Below are 15444 nucleotides of genomic sequence, written 5' to 3'. Positions count from 1 at the left end.
GAGCGCACTCTATTTATATATCTCTGTGGTACGTTATCACCCATTATACTATGAGCAAAGGTTCCATTACATTTGCACCCACGTACATTTGCACCCGTAATTTGTATACACGACAATTGCACCTGTATACTATTGCACCTATGGAAATTTTTTTTACGGATATTTGAACCCATACTAACCCTAACCCATGGAATTTAGCACCCGCATATAGATTGAACCCGCGGATATACCGGTGCAAATGTATGGGTTCAAATGTACGTGGGTGCAAATGTACGATCACCTTGGCAAGTGTTAATGAAGCAGTGAATACAGCGTAGGTGAACTAAATTATTTTTAAAAATATTCTCGATCAGATCAAAGAGTGGAATGGTTCAATTATTATTGCACCCAGGGCAATTGCGGCTGCATACTTTTGCACACACTGACATTTGCACCCATGGAAATGTGCACCCACGGACATTTACACCCATGGACATTTGCTCCCAGGGACATGTTTACTCGCGTACATTTGCGCCCACAGAACTTTGCACCCACGGTCATTTGAACTCGTGTAATTTGCACCCACATACAATTGCACCCGCGGACATTTGCCCCCACATGCATATGCACATGCGTAAATTTGCACCCGCGGACATTTGGACTCACGTACTTTTGCAGCCGTATACATTTGCACTCACATACGAGGTGCGGCTAAAAAGAAACGGGACTGACGTCACAGATTGCGCAACACGATCAACCATCGGTTATCAACACTTTTGCAGTGTGGCGTAGTATGTGTTCTTTGTTTAACAGCTGTTTTGACACAATATCGCAATTATTTTTGCTTTTCAGGATCCATAAGTGAATGTGATAAATTTCTTGTTGAAAAAATGATGCTGTGCGAGGTCTGATGGAATTTTTTGGCGATAGGGGGTTCAATTAAAGAATGACGACTGAGCAAAGAATTAACATTAAATTTTGTGTCAAACTTGGAAAAAACGGCGACTGAGACTTTGCAGATGTTGCGTGATGTTTATGGAGATTCTTCCATGTCCAGAACAAGAGTTTTTGAATGGCACAAGCGATTTGTGGAAGGCAGGGAGGATGTGGAGGATGATCCGAGGTCAGGGAGGCCTTGCACTTCCAGTACTGATACCAACATCGAAAAGGTTTGGCAGTTGGTTCGCAGTGACCGTCGCTTAACAATTCGCGTCATTGCCAACGAAATTGGGATGGACAAAGAAACGGTCCGCACCATTTTGGTTGACACTTTGGGAATGCGAAAGGTGTGTGCCAAAATGATGCCAAAGGCTCTTGAGTTGACTGAGGAACAGAAAGCTCAACGATTGAATGCATGCCGAGTTGACAAGCATTTATCCAAGTTTGACACAAAATTTAATGTTAATTCTTTGCTCAGTCGTCATTCTTTAATTGAACCCCCTATCGCCAAAAAACTCAATCAGACCTCGCACAGCATTTTTTTTTCAACAATAAATTTATCACATTCACTTATGGATCCTGAAAAACAAAAATAATTGCGATATTGTGTCAAAACAGCTGTTAAACAAAGAACACATATTACGCCACACTGCAAAAGTGTTGATTACCGATGGTTAATCGTGTTGCGCAATCTGTGACGTCAGTCCCGTTTCTTTTTAGCCGCACCTCGTATAATTGCACCCGCATTCATTTGCACATGTGAACATTAGTACCCGCGAATATTTGCATTTATGGACATTTGCACCCTTGGAATTTTTCGACCGCAATCATTTACACCAATGCATACCAGTCTTTGAGGCTAAAAGAGGTTTTATTGCCCTTTGCGCCAAAATACGGACCTCTCAATGTTATGAATAGTAATGAAGACGAACTCGCCGCAAACCCGAACGCGACCAATTTGGGTTTCCATCCACTAACTCAGATCGAACAAACCTTAAAACAGGCGGAAAACGACTCGCATCGGTTTAGAAACCATTTTGACGCAACAAAGAGTAGGAAAGCGTCGTAAAAAAGTTGTTCCATATGAAATTATGAATCATGCTTTCGCCAAGTCGATCGTATCTCGCTCTATTTCTATCTCTTATCCTTTCCCGAAACACGGCTATCTTGTCTTGTATAATTGGTTCAACACTGACCCGATTCATTTATCTACGACTTGTTTTCATTGCCTTGCATCGTCTTCTAACCACCGTAAATTCGACCACGTTTGCGTTATTTCATTGAAAGAAAATGACTGAGAAAAGTGGGACAGGATTATAATTCGCAATGACTGTAAAAACGTGGCCAGAAATACCTCACCAGAAATACAGGCTTCTTAAAACTTTTAAGGTTTGTCTGAAACTCAAATACCCACCGCTCGTTCGCAATGAATAGAAAATGGCTCATTCAATGTTATTTGTGATAGTCTTGTTAGTCAGTCAGACCATATATTTCAATACGTATACAAGAAAATGAAGCGTCATACCGACATTTAAATTTTACTTATAAGAGGGAGAACTACTCCAACGACGAATTGAGAAACTGCGTTACAAAGCTGTAATTAACATGGAGTGATATACACAAATACTTGCTGTTTAAAGCGGTTTATTTTTATTAACATCGCAATAAAAATAAATGATCAAGAACGATGATTACAATTCAAGAAAAAGGGGTATGGAATGGACTAAAGCTAATATTATTTTTATATTGGCAGAGATTGCTCGATTCAATTCGCGCAAACACTCATTTTATCTGTCCCCCCCCCATACCTTCCCCTCCAAGATCTTATTATGAAATATTGCTGCATCAATATTGAATTTAAATTCGACTCCAACCAAAGATTTTTCATTTACATTTCACAATTAATTATGCAGGCAAACAAATATCGGTCAGAGCTCATTCTCTGCGAACAAACACTAGGTCCAGTGGCGGAGGAGTAAAAACAACGCCCTCTATGCCATCATCCAAGGACGGTATCTTTGTGTCATCACGCACAGAGATGTCAAAATTTTGAATAACTGTTACTAACAGGATGAACAGCTCCATTTGTGCCAGTTGTTCGCCAATGCAATCGCGTTTACCAATGGAAAATGGCATCCAATATTTTGATTTCTGGAAACTTCCATCCTCTGGATCGATAAATCTTTCCGGACAAAATTTTTCTGGGTCAGGGAAGCACTTGGGATCGTTATGAACTGCCGACGGAAGTACTCGAATCTGGTAAAAATAAAAGAGTAAAAATGAATGTGACATGCCGAGATAAAAACGTAGATGTGGCGCCAAAATTGATAACAGCTAGGAATCTCATATTGCGAAGGCTGAACATCTTCTCTCATTAAAAAAATCGCGAAAACCCAATCAAAATTCATAAGCAAAGTTCACCTGTGTATCTTTTGGTAATTTGTATCCATTGACAACTACTCCGTCTTCAACGGTTTGCCTAAGGCAGGTTTTGACAAGAGTGCATCGACGCATCAGTTCGTGATAAAATGCCAACGTTCGCGGCATATTCTTACGATCAGCTAAGGAAACTTTCCTGTCACAACCTGCAAAAAGATTGCGTCCGCATCTAAAAGGCTGGAGCTTGGGAGCGCCATATTGCTAATTCTTTATGAATTATTTAATACATTCCCAATATATCTGCTAGGTATGTTTCTTTGTCAAAAACAAACAGCTTCGGTGTATACTACCCTGGCAATGACCAATTAGGAAGAAGTCATATACCAATTGAAATTTTGTCTTACACTTGAGACATGTTTGACTCGTGGTTGTGAACATTGGCTCGTTTTGAGGTTTTAGTTGCTATATGTCTGGTTTTAGTTTTATTTTCAGGCATTACCTCCATGCTGATTTCGCCTTCTATAAAGTTTTGGTCTAGCTGAGCTAAACAAAAAGTTGTCTCCAAAATGCTGGGATAAACTAGGCTAAAGTTAACTATCAGAACTTTTGAATTACAGACGATTAAATATTTTGAAATCAAAAGAATGTTTATCAAAATATATACCAACTATCAACTTGTATGCGCTAACTCGAGAAAGCACTCGCAACATAATCAACAAAAATTTTGCTTTGGTCAAGTATAGAAACAATTTTTATGGAGTCAGAGACCGAAAAAATTTCCATTAAATCTTCCATTTTAAGCACATTTCGTACTTCAGACAACCATGTAAAAGAGATTGATATTAATAAACTTACCAACTACGAAATCGATTTCATTTCTAAGTATATGGTAATATTTCGGATACTTTAGTAAGGCAATCATGCACCAGGAGAGGGTACATGACAGAGTTTGAGATCCTGCTTCCATAATATTGTGCAAAGCAATCAACAATTGATCTTTCTAGATTAAAATTTTTAGAGCTGTGAGCTTGCATAGAGATGTTTATGATGCTAAACATTATGTGACAAGTGTTATTTATTGCATTTTTAAATACAAGGATGTATGTTCTATATTTCCTATGTTATTGGGAAATGCTTTACTTGAAATCGACAGGTTTTACACATAATAAATCGTAAAACACACGAAATTATCAAGTGACTGAACTATAATCTGGGTCAATCTGCTGCAGTAAGATTCTTGGCTGACCAGAACGTGCACGAAGTTTGCCTGAGTTGAGTAAAATCGAAACCGGAAAGAACAGACATGGTATGGGCCGTATGGCAACTAAAATAAATTGTCAAATGATTTGATGTCCAGAAAGTTGAGATTTTTGAAGCTTCTCGACACAAAACAAGTGTTGAAACAGTAATCTGCTTTACAAAAATGACATCATTGCATAAGTGCAAACACTCAAACAACGATGATACAATATTAAAATTGGAGGTATGTATCAACTAACTTTCATACATTATTAAATTCATCAATTGTTCCAAATATTTTCTCACATGAAACGTTGGATCAGGATTTTGCTTTTTCATTTCTTCCAAAAACATGTCGATATAATCTCGCATTTCGTTTTCGTCGTAAGTGGTTTCGTGTTCTTTTACTTTCGTTTTGAAGAAATCTTGGAATGTTTATTAGAACAAGTAAAATTAATGGAAATTTCAACTTGTACCTCAGCAGCATTTGGGATATTTTCAACTGTTACCAAATATCAATGCGATGGTACTGTGAAAACGTGATTTATTTTCCTATAAGTTAAATTAAATAAATTATTGTAAAATCAGCATCAAAATAGTATCGAATTTTGCCAATGGAACCTTAAAACAACATGATGAACTCGTTATACAGACGAAACGTTGAAACAACATTGACTAAGTTACTCATTTGAATCCTGAGCTAATCAATACGTGAAATATTGCCATTTTGTATTTTTAATGAGATTTTTTTTTCAATTTCCAAAGGAAGAGTAATAGTAAGTGACTATAATTTGATACTATTTTTATAATAATTAAATTATTATTTGTATATCTTACCAACAACGTTATTGAAGTCATCTAAATATCTTTTCATTACAGCTTTGAATGGAGCAAAATGTGGTAGATACTTTGATGAGCCAATTAGTAAAACATATATTCCATTTTCTCGCAGTCTGTGACAAAAAAATTGGAAAATTAAAAATAGAATAATGTGGAAGCAGAGTTTTTATAAGAGAGATTTTGGTAAGCAGATGTTGTACGGATACTTTTGAGTTAATGATTCCTTCTGAGGTATAGGAATATAGTACTTTAATATTTACTGCGAAAATCTGTGTGTCGTTCTGTAAGAATTAATTTCTATTTCGCTCACCCACCTACTAGTTTAGATCCCATATGTTCCAGTATTTTATCATCGTATGAATATCTCTCTCCCATCGTAATTAAACATGATATGTCGAATGCAGCGTACAAAAATAATCGCTAAAACAAAATAAAACATAAATGTGGCGGCTCCTATCAGAACGCTTGTCTCAATCATTGCAACTAAACCATTCACTGATTTCGCTTATTTGAATATATGTAAATGACATCATGTTAGAATAAGTCTATCATACATATAATCGAAAATACTGCTTTATTTTTATGCGTCAGTTTCGTCTTATAGTCAATTCTTTGAAACGAATCACAAAAATTGTTTTTCCATTCTAACAAATCATATCAAAACGGAATTTCATATGTTTATTAACAACTCGCCCGAAGAAAGATATCTGGGGATTCTGTAGTAAACTTAACAGTAGGTAGTAGTGCACTGAAGGCCATTAGACTCATAAACATGCTTATGCAGTACACAGCTAGCAGGTTATACAATAAAAAAAAATTCAAACGTTGATATCATCTTTTGGAGTAAGTTGTTCAAAATACCAAATCATTATAGTTAATAATGACAAATAAAAATTATGATATACACTGGGATCGAACGGATTTTCCTCTTTATCTTGTATAGCTTTAACCAAATATGATGCTTCTTGTTGTATTCTGGCTTCCATGGTATTTTTACCCACTCCCAATCTGCGAAGAAAACGAATATATTAGCAATCAAATGTGTAGGGACAATCATACTAGGTTGATTGAGTTTCGGTAATTCCGACAAAACTAGTATTATTAAGTGTGAATCGGGTTTAACTCAGCTTCTTTGAATTAGGACAAAACGAGTTGGTCATAACTAGGGCTGGGAATGGTTAAACGGTTGACCGATTTTAGATGGTTAATGGTTACGATTTATTCTAACCGTTAACCGACATCTCAGGTACAAATCATCTTTATAATGTAAATTTTTTCAAAAATGATTACGTCATCGCAAGTTTATCTTCTGTGGCGTTTTATTCAAAATAATATCACTAATTGTATTGGTAAGGATCCAATAAATGTGAAAAATAATTGAAGTACCAAGATTGCTAATTATGAAACGTTGACAATGATAAATTCAGAATTAGTTTTCGGTCGAAATATATTGTTCACGATTTTACTGCAAAATCATATATTCAATGTCATCATACTATGTATTATTGAACGTTTTGTTGTAAAGGCAGATGGGAGCGGTCCAATCCTTAGCTTGATCTCTATTGCACCCTCTTTCTGAGATTGCGTGATATTCACTCCCTACAACGAATGCAAAGATATTACAATTCACCAGCACACAATCGATATTTTATTGCCAACTTGATCGTCACAATTCTCCAGTATCTTACGCATAAATACTGTTACTTTCTGCCTTGAAACTCACCTTGTCTTTTTTTTATACACACCGTGACATTGAGTTACCGGTTAACTGAGTTAATTTACTATCAAGCATGGCAGGAGATCTAACCTTGATGGTACGACCGAAACAAAATATTTTGTCCTCGGGCTATGGCCTGCGGCGCGAATGACGCACAACAACTAAGAATTGTTACTCGTTTTGTCCTAATACAAAGAATCTGAGTTAAACCCCATTTACACCTAATAATACTGGTTTTGCCCAAATAACAGAAACTCAATCAACTTACCGTAATATGATTGTCCCTACAAATGTATGTACTGCTATAAAAATTATGAACACCATTTGCGTCTGAACTTGGATCCTAAACGAAAAAGTCGTTGAGAGGAAAATTTCTCTGCAGACAAAAAAACGTATATATAACCGAAGGTAGGCGAGGGAAAATGCTCAGTTCAGTATTGCAGTGGTGTACCCAATATATATTTTCTGAATACTTAATCGTTATTTCAAATTTGATATTAAAACTTGTTCCGTTCAGTTCAGAGTTTTATCGTTGAAAATCAAAAATTCCATGATTGTATTTAAACATATATAACCTTCTAAAAGTTTGTAGTGTAAAAGGTCTATGAATTTCCGAAATTTTTGGAGTGGCAAAGACGATACCAATTCCTTTGTTGGCTGCATCGGGAACGGTAAGATCTGCTCGAGCACCCATTTTGGCAGCTTGGCGTATTAACACCTGAAATTTGATAGTGAATTGAGTGAATGCAAAAAATATATAGACATCTTCATATTCCCCAGTCAAGTTGGTTTTCTCAACACACAAAATTAAGGCTCCGTGCTAAACACAGACACATGATTATGAAAATATCCCATATATTTCAAAATCGTTGAATTCCTAGAGGTATTTCACACCAACGTAAAGATATTTGCCAGACTTTTAGCATGGTTGGAGTTTTATATTTTGCAAATATTTATACACCATAGAAGCAGATTACAATTTTCATTGGCGATCATGTTTTCAAATATTTCATTACATTAGAACACATCATATTGTATTCATTGGTGCTAAAATGCGGAAACAGCTAAACATTATAGCGTTAGCCTGATCAATAAACTAGCAGCTCAAATTCGACAACAATACTGTCACTTCAGCAGAACATTAGAATAACAGAATGTAGCTTTTTAAGTCGCAATAGAATGTTTCATTTTTGGTGATTAAGATATGTCGGTATAGTAAAGTTTGCACATAAGGTTCCTGACACGTGGCCAGGGTGCAGATTAGTACATCTAAACTCCCGGTTATTGATATAATTCGTAAAATCAGGTCGAGGCGGATTAGACGGCTGGAAGAGTTGCTATGTGCAATTCTTGCCTTTCTATCAAGTTTACTTGCCAACATATAAGAAAAAGAAAATATCGCTAATCAAATCTAAAATATAGGAACAAACAGACATTTGTTTGTTCAGCTGAATTCGTGTTGCATATGTCAGTATGTCCCACCGAAAGCTGTAGTATAAAACGTGAGTGTACAATATGGATCTGGCAGGGGCTTTCTACAATTAAGATCCTACAATACCGGTACTGCAATACTTACGTCATAAATACTCCCGTAATTTGCGAGTACTACAGTGTCCGTTCTTCCAATTCGCATGGTGCATGCCCCGTGGTATTCATTAGTCCATTCCGTCAACTTCTTCGTTGGATTAGAGCCCAAAAAAGGAAGTATACCAAGTATCGGTATACCTCTGGGACCTGGTGGCAATCGACTGTCTCTTCTATACCAAAGCAGGAACAAACTCGTTGTTAAAACAATCAACAATGCACCAGTGAGAATAATCATCTTTCTCCACTGCAATCAGGAAATTCTTTTTTTTTATTTTGATTTTTATTCCGATTTTATCATACCGTATCCTATACCAACTGCATAATTTACATTTATTGTATATATTGAAGAAAACGTTACAGTATTGTGAAGTAAAAGGCAAATATCTGAATATATTCAACTTCGCATCCAAATTCGCATAGTTCAATAGCTGAAGGACTAGGGTTGCTATTGAGTGTTGCGACAGACGATACAACTTCTTTTGTACATAAAAATCTAATTCTAGCCATGCTTGGTTAATTATAAACAAATCTCCGAATCTAGTAAACTCATGCACTCTATCTGACGTTTTGTCAGCGTTTGTTGATATTCTACACGTCTTTTGACAATACATATAAGTGCGTTTGCGGATGCACCAGCCTTGTTCACATTCTGCATAAAGCCTTGAGGCAACGCACACAAGTCGTAAATACTCGGATAGACGAGAGAGATTCCGTACTTATATATCTCACAAACATTTGATGCGAAAAAATTAATAAATCATAACATACATATCACGACAATACATATAGTGCGTTTGCGGCTGCACCAGCCTTGTTCACATTCTGCATCAAGCCTTGAGGCAACGCACACAAGTCGTAAAGACTCGGATAGACTAGAGAGATTCCGTACCGCTATATACCTCACAAACATTTGATGCGAAAAAATTAATAAATCATAAACAACGAAGCGAAATATAATGTACGTGTCAATACCAGGATATAGTTTGGAATTCCAATGTGACAAATGTTATACAAGAGATAGTTTTGTCATTTTTGTAATCTTTAATTTAGTATTGCAAATACCAAAATATAACACGGAGCCGAAAAGGGTGATATAGACTATCAAACGACTTTACAGTGCGCATATTAATAAATTCGCAGCTGCAGACATTCCAAACTTCTCAACATGCTGTTTGTTTACTAACATATATTCGGTCACTTGAATGAAGGATTTTTAAACAGTTGTCTAACCCAAATGATCCTTATCCTTGAATGTTCCTGGAGTCGCAATGGAAGTATCCAAACCACAAAACAAAGAAGCTGCGATATGTTCGACTGGTTCACACATTCATATTATTTCGAAAATAAAATTGATAATAATCATATTATTTTGACAATGAAATTGAAATATTATTCACGCAAAATACAGTGTGCCAGGTTGCCCCATAAATTATTGTATATGATAAATCGCCCCTTTTCCATTTTTGAAATGATTTCTCAGAGTTTGCTCTTTCCGATAGGTCCGACATTGTACAACAGACATGACAAAGGTGTTGTGATTTCTATCCTCATTCAACAGTAATAATTATTGAAATATAATTATAGGTATATAACAGTGATTTCAACGACCCAATTACTCTCTGTCAGTCATTATCAGGTCCAATGGTGAAGGGCTAAAGACAATGCCCTCTATGCCATCATCCAAAGAAGGAATCATTGTGCCATCTTTCACCGAGATGTCAAAATTTTGAATCAGCGTAACCAGCAAAATGAAGAGCTCCATTTGTGCTAATTGATCTCCGAGACAATTACGTTTACCTATGCTGAATGGTATCCAATATTTTGATTTTTGGAAGGATCCATCCTCTGGATTGATAAATCTTTCCGGGTAAAATTTGTCTGGATCAGGAAAACACTTCGGATCATTATGAACTGCCCACGTAACTGATTGGATCTGTTTAAAAACATAGAAAAAGTTAAATGTGTCTTTTGCATGCATAACAAGATAAGCTGTCTAACACGATAATTTTGATTCCTTAAGTAACATGAAAACAACATTAATATTCTGAGCGGAGAATACAAAACTGTATTTAATTTAAAATATAGAACTGTTTTGCTCGATCTTTCTTATCGCAGCTTTTCGCGGCGGATTTTTCTGGAAAATTCATTTATATATATTGAGGTAGTAAAAATTTCAACTTGGATTTTAATTTTTCCAATTTTACCGGAGTATTTTTTGGTAATCTGTATCCATTGACAACCACTCCATCTTCAAGAGTTTGGGTTAGAGAATTTTTGACCAGGGTACATCGACGCATCAATTCATGATAAAATGCTAAAGTTTGCGGCATGTTTTTACGATCGGATAACGAAACTTTTCTGTCACAACCTATAAAAAGTAAAAATGCCTTACCAAAATACATTGCTATTTTAACCAAAATTTTATAGAGATAGTGTTCCAATAAGAGTGAAAAGAAAAACTAAAGGGTAAGCATTTTTTTCAAATATAAAAATGGCTATTCGAAAAAGCGCATTTAATCTGTACTAGTCTTGTGATAAGATGCATTGGTGTAATTTTGAGAATGATTCTTCATTTTCAATTTCGAATATAATTATGACGTATAATTTTAATCAATTCAGCGCAATGTTCAAGAATATGACGTATACACAATGTAAAACTAACCCACGACAGAATCGACTTCATCTCGAATTATTTTGTAATATTTCGGATACTTCAGCAAGGCAATCATGCACCAAGAGAGAGTACATGACAGAGTTTGAGATCCTGCATCCATCAAATTATGCAAAGCAACTAATAATTGACGATTCTGAATTGAAAATGTATGATAAAGATATTGAAATATTATAGCTAATTTTAATGCAGAAGGACTTTTGTAACTGACAATGAAAGTTTATGTCAGCGCGCTAAGGTTAAAAACTAAAAAATCAAACATTGCATAAACGCAATAAATGCATGGCTTTAAGATTAAAAATATAATCACATGTATTGTATAATATTTGTATGGTGAGTGATGATATTATATTATTTATATGTTGCTCACGTGAAATGTTGGATCATGATTTTTCTTCTTCATTTCTTCCATGAAAATGTCAATATAATCTCGCATTTCGTTTTCGTCGTAAGTATTTTCGTGTTCTGTTACTTTCTCCGTAAAAAATTCTGAAAATGTTATAACAGAACACGATTTGTCATTCAAGAGTTACCAGTACAATTTGCAACTTCACACAAATTTCAAGAATCGTAATATATATTCATTTATAATTTAAAATTTTTTAAAAATATATATGGAACCAATTCTCCTAGTTTCGTTTAGGCTCATTTTATATTCATACGTATTTCTACGTGAAATTAAGATAATAGTAATGGCATTTTGAAACTGCAAACTAAAAAAAAAACTATTTTTTTCACATCAAAGAAATATATTTCTTACTAAGAAGATCATTGAAATCATGTACATATCTTTTCCTTGCTGTTTTGAACGGAACGAAATATTTCAGATATTTGCACATTGATATCAAAAAAATATGTAATCCATTCTCCCGTAATCTGCAGCAAACAAGGCATTGATTTATTTTAATATAAAGAACAGTCAGAACAGGAGATGAATATTACTTGATACAAGAAGTAGATATCAAATATATGGATACTAATATTAGTAGCCGCAGTGACGCTCACCTACACGACTAGTGAGGAAATTTGTCTGAGCACCGAGTTCGCAAAATCAAAACGGAAGAAAGCCATGACGTCCGCCGTCACGCTTGGCGAAATAAAATCGGTATTCCCATCACTAAGAATCGAACAGTGACATTTGAGATGAACTATCAGATCTCGTAGGATTCATACAAAATATAGGAACAAATAAAGTAATAGCCTCCTAGCGACAACAACAATGTTTAACCACTGAAAATATCAAAGGAATCAACCCAGTCGTGAATGAGAAAAGTAATTTTCACAACAACGACAAGAAAAAATAGAATACTAACAACAGCTACTAACAAATCCATCTATGGGTCAACTTCGTGTCCAACAACAATGTTTTCTATATTTTGGAAAAAGGCATATTAATCTCACCCATCTACAAGTCCCGAACCCATTTGTTCCAGTATCTTATCATCGTATGGATATCTTTCACCCATCGTATTCAAACATGAAATGTTGAATGCAGCGTACAGAAATAATCGCTGAAAAACACATGCGTTAGAATGACTTTATTGCGCCTCGCGACCTAAATTTGCACGTCGTCGAGTATGAGACAAGGCAAACGGATATAGAAAAGAGGGTTATTTTATTATGCTCGTTTGATTGTTATGTCTTCAATTTGGAGATAATTACAATTTCCTCTGCTGTAAGTTACGAATTCATCCTATATATAGTATGGATAAGATTTTTTTTAAATCTGGACAATTAAATGTAGATACTGGGAAAACAGTGTTGTATTATGAAAATTCACTTACACCAGGATTAAATGGTTTTCCACTTTTACTCTGGATAGCCTCAATCAAACAAGTTGATTCCTGTTGTATTCTGTCTTCCATAGTATTTTTACCGAGACCTAGCCTGTAAAGAAAACAAGCATATATATTTATCAAATTTTTGATATAAACTTGGTAAAATTTTAATTGAAACACTTGCCAAGTCATTTCGATTGTACCGTCTGGCATTTGGTTGAATCATTTTCCCCATCACGTTTGATACTCCTAACACAGTTTTCAGCAGAACAATTTTAAAACAATTAATCATTAACCTTCTTAGAGCTTGAAGTGTGAAATTCCTGTGAATTTCCGAAACTTTTGGAGTAGCAAAGATGATGCCTATTCCTTTATTAGCCGTTTCGAATACGCCCAATCGTGGTCGAGCACCCATTTTTGATGCTTGGCGTATATGTACCTAAAATTTGAATGCAAAGCATTATTGATGGACCCCACGTGGTAATGGTATCGTTGCGCCACCCCAGAGGTTCTCCTGGTATCTTAATAATACTGATGCTGTCCCGTTGTGTTATGCTATCCGTCATCACACATGAGGACTACGTATCTTCAAAACACTCTTTAATTAAATTATTAAAATGCAAATCGACGAAATATCAGTGTATAATAAAATCGTACTCATTGATATTTAAATTTAAAAAGAAAACCATGACTCAATTCGTAATACAAAAAGTCAATCTTGACAAAATACAGCTTAGTTTCTGAATATTCACCCTCGAAATCCACAACTATCTTATCTTTCTGTTCTAAAAGATGGTTCTGAAGTTGATGGAGGGAAGAGTTTCGAACAAGGTTCAGAATTTTTGAGAAAACGTTTTCAAAATTCAGGTGCGTCCCTTCATCTATGACGTCGGCGGATAAATGTCATGTAGCAACGAATGACTGAACACCTTAGTTGAGTTGTAAAATTACAATCAATAATTATATATGACAGAAACTGAACTTACGTCGTACATAATCTCGTAATCTGTTATGATAAGAATATCATTGGTGCCAGATCGAATTGTGTATGCGCCGCCGTATGTCTTACTCCATTCTGTCAACTTTTTCGCTGGATTAGAACCCCAAAAAGGAATAGTCCCTAAAATTGGTATTCCTCTGGGTCCTGGAGGTAAACGACTGTCGCGTCTATACCAGTATATGAACAAACTCGCTATGAAAACGAGCAACAGTGTGGTGGCGAGCATTGCTAAATTCAGCTCTAAACCTCTCTGAAAATAGTTTTAAAAAATATCAAGATATTGCTAGATTTCGATTGTAGAATTGCATGTTTAGCCGCATCACATATATATCTGTGAGTATGATTACTTTTTCATTGTCCAGACTCTAGTCTAGAGTCATAATGTCGAAAAAAGTTTAATATCATTTTTAACAAATTTCTTTTCAATACGAGCAGTTGTAACAGGAAATGTAACAACAATCTATATCGCTACGGCCTCTGCATAGTGGTACGACAGCCTGTTTAAAATGTTTACTCTTGACCAAGCATAAGGCATTTAACAACCTCATTCAAGTATGTTATGCTGCAGGATAATATGAATTCTATTTTTAATTTATTATACCTAAACTTTGAGACAAGAATCTGCTCACTCGCTAGTTGTGTAGAGACTACATCATCATCCTCCCGAGAAATGAGTCGTTGCGGTTATGCTTTGTTTGGTTGCTGATGTGTTCCTAATGTCTTGTTTGCCTGACCTGCTAGCTGGACACTCTATCAATCATTTACTTTGCAATAGAACTTGCGCAATCCATATATATTTCATCACTGTTCACAGATAAAATACTGTCACGATTATGCTCAGATCTCAGACAAGTAGTAAACTTCAACACAAATTAAAGTGGGTGGGTCACGAGAGCTTGAGCTGCTCATTTATGGACGAGATACTTATAGACGAGAACCCCATGTGAGTTGCCGAGTGCTTTGTTTAGTTACTACAATACTACACTAACATGTATTGATACTTTGCAAGTTTGAATTTTTTACAATATATCCAATATTTTTACAATATATCAAGGTGTCAATCGGGTCGATGTTCTTTCAAATGAGCCATGTATTCTATGATCCTCAACTTTATGTACCACAGGTGAACGTGACTATTATGACGGATTCGATATTCTTGCTCTAGTAAGCAATTATATATCGAGACTGCAGTTATTTGAAAATAAGTTGGCAAACAATTCTTCTTTTCCTTGAGTGAGCGTACAATTTAGGATCGGTGAATGAGAGGAGGGCAAATCTACCGCTGTATATTGATCAGGATAAAATTTACATATTT

At 35.5% G+C, this 15444-nt stretch overlaps 2 protein-coding genes across 3 annotated transcripts; both read right to left on the bottom strand.

Annotated features, from left to right (window-relative positions):
* Positions 1 to 2544: 2544 nt before the first annotated feature.
* Positions 2545 to 9274, bottom strand: LOC120346076 (cytochrome P450 2C30-like). Of its 2 annotated transcripts, XM_078115613.1 has the most exons (9): positions 8670 to 9274; positions 7669 to 7811; positions 6282 to 6384; positions 5687 to 5796; positions 5374 to 5489; positions 4843 to 4961; positions 4153 to 4297; positions 3340 to 3503; positions 2545 to 3174 (listed from the first exon to the last, which is right to left on the bottom strand). In XM_078115613.1, the coding sequence occupies exons 1-9, from the start codon at positions 8913 to 8915 to the stop codon at positions 2854 to 2856; spliced, it is 1467 nt and encodes a 488-aa protein (XP_077971739.1). In that variant the 5' UTR covers positions 8916 to 9274; the 3' UTR covers positions 2545 to 2853. The 2 variants fall into 2 exon arrangements, with proteins under 2 accessions (XP_077971739.1, XP_077971740.1); XM_078115614.1 differs by lacking the exons at positions 7669 to 7811; positions 8670 to 9274 and adding an exon at positions 7362 to 7448.
* Positions 9275 to 9661: 387 nt separating this feature from the next.
* Positions 9662 to 14344, bottom strand: LOC120346080 (cytochrome P450 2C30-like). The gene is made up of 9 exons (XM_078115695.1): positions 14116 to 14344; positions 13426 to 13568; positions 13136 to 13238; positions 12753 to 12862; positions 12112 to 12227; positions 11722 to 11840; positions 11343 to 11487; positions 10885 to 11048; positions 9662 to 10613 (listed from the first exon to the last, which is right to left on the bottom strand). Exons 1-9 carry the CDS (start codon positions 14122 to 14124, stop codon positions 10293 to 10295), a joined length of 1230 nt encoding a protein of 409 aa, XP_077971821.1. The 5' UTR covers positions 14125 to 14344; the 3' UTR covers positions 9662 to 10292.
* Positions 14345 to 15444: the final 1100 nt, after the last annotated feature.

The sequence above is a fragment of the Styela clava genome, chromosome 8 (assembly GCF_964204865.1).
Source record: "Styela clava chromosome 8, kaStyClav1.hap1.2, whole genome shotgun sequence".
In the NCBI taxonomy this organism is placed as follows: Eukaryota; Metazoa; Chordata; class Ascidiacea; order Stolidobranchia; family Styelidae; genus Styela; species Styela clava.
This window is presented reverse-complemented; position numbering and strand designations above follow the sequence as displayed.

Coding starts and splice junctions, on each gene's coding strand:
- LOC120346076 (XM_078115613.1), bottom strand. CDS start 8,915: ATGATTATTCTCACTGGTGCATTGTTGATTGTTTTAACAACGAGTTTG. Junction 5,490..5,686: donor GGATCTAAACTAGTAGGTGG/GTGAGCGAAATA, acceptor TTTTTGTCACAG/ACTGCGAGAAAATGGAATAT. Junction 4,298..4,842: donor ATCCTGATCCAACGTTTCAT/GTGAGAAAATAT, acceptor ATTTTAATCTAG/AAAGATCAATTGTTGATTGC.
- LOC120346080 (XM_078115695.1), bottom strand. Junction 12,228..12,752: donor GGTTCGGGACTTGTAGATGG/GTGAGATTAATA, acceptor TGTTTGCTGCAG/ATTACGGGAGAATGGATTAC. Junction 11,049..11,342: donor TGAAGTCGATTCTGTCGTGG/GTTAGTTTTACA, acceptor TACTTTTTATAG/GTTGTGACAGAAAAGTTTCG.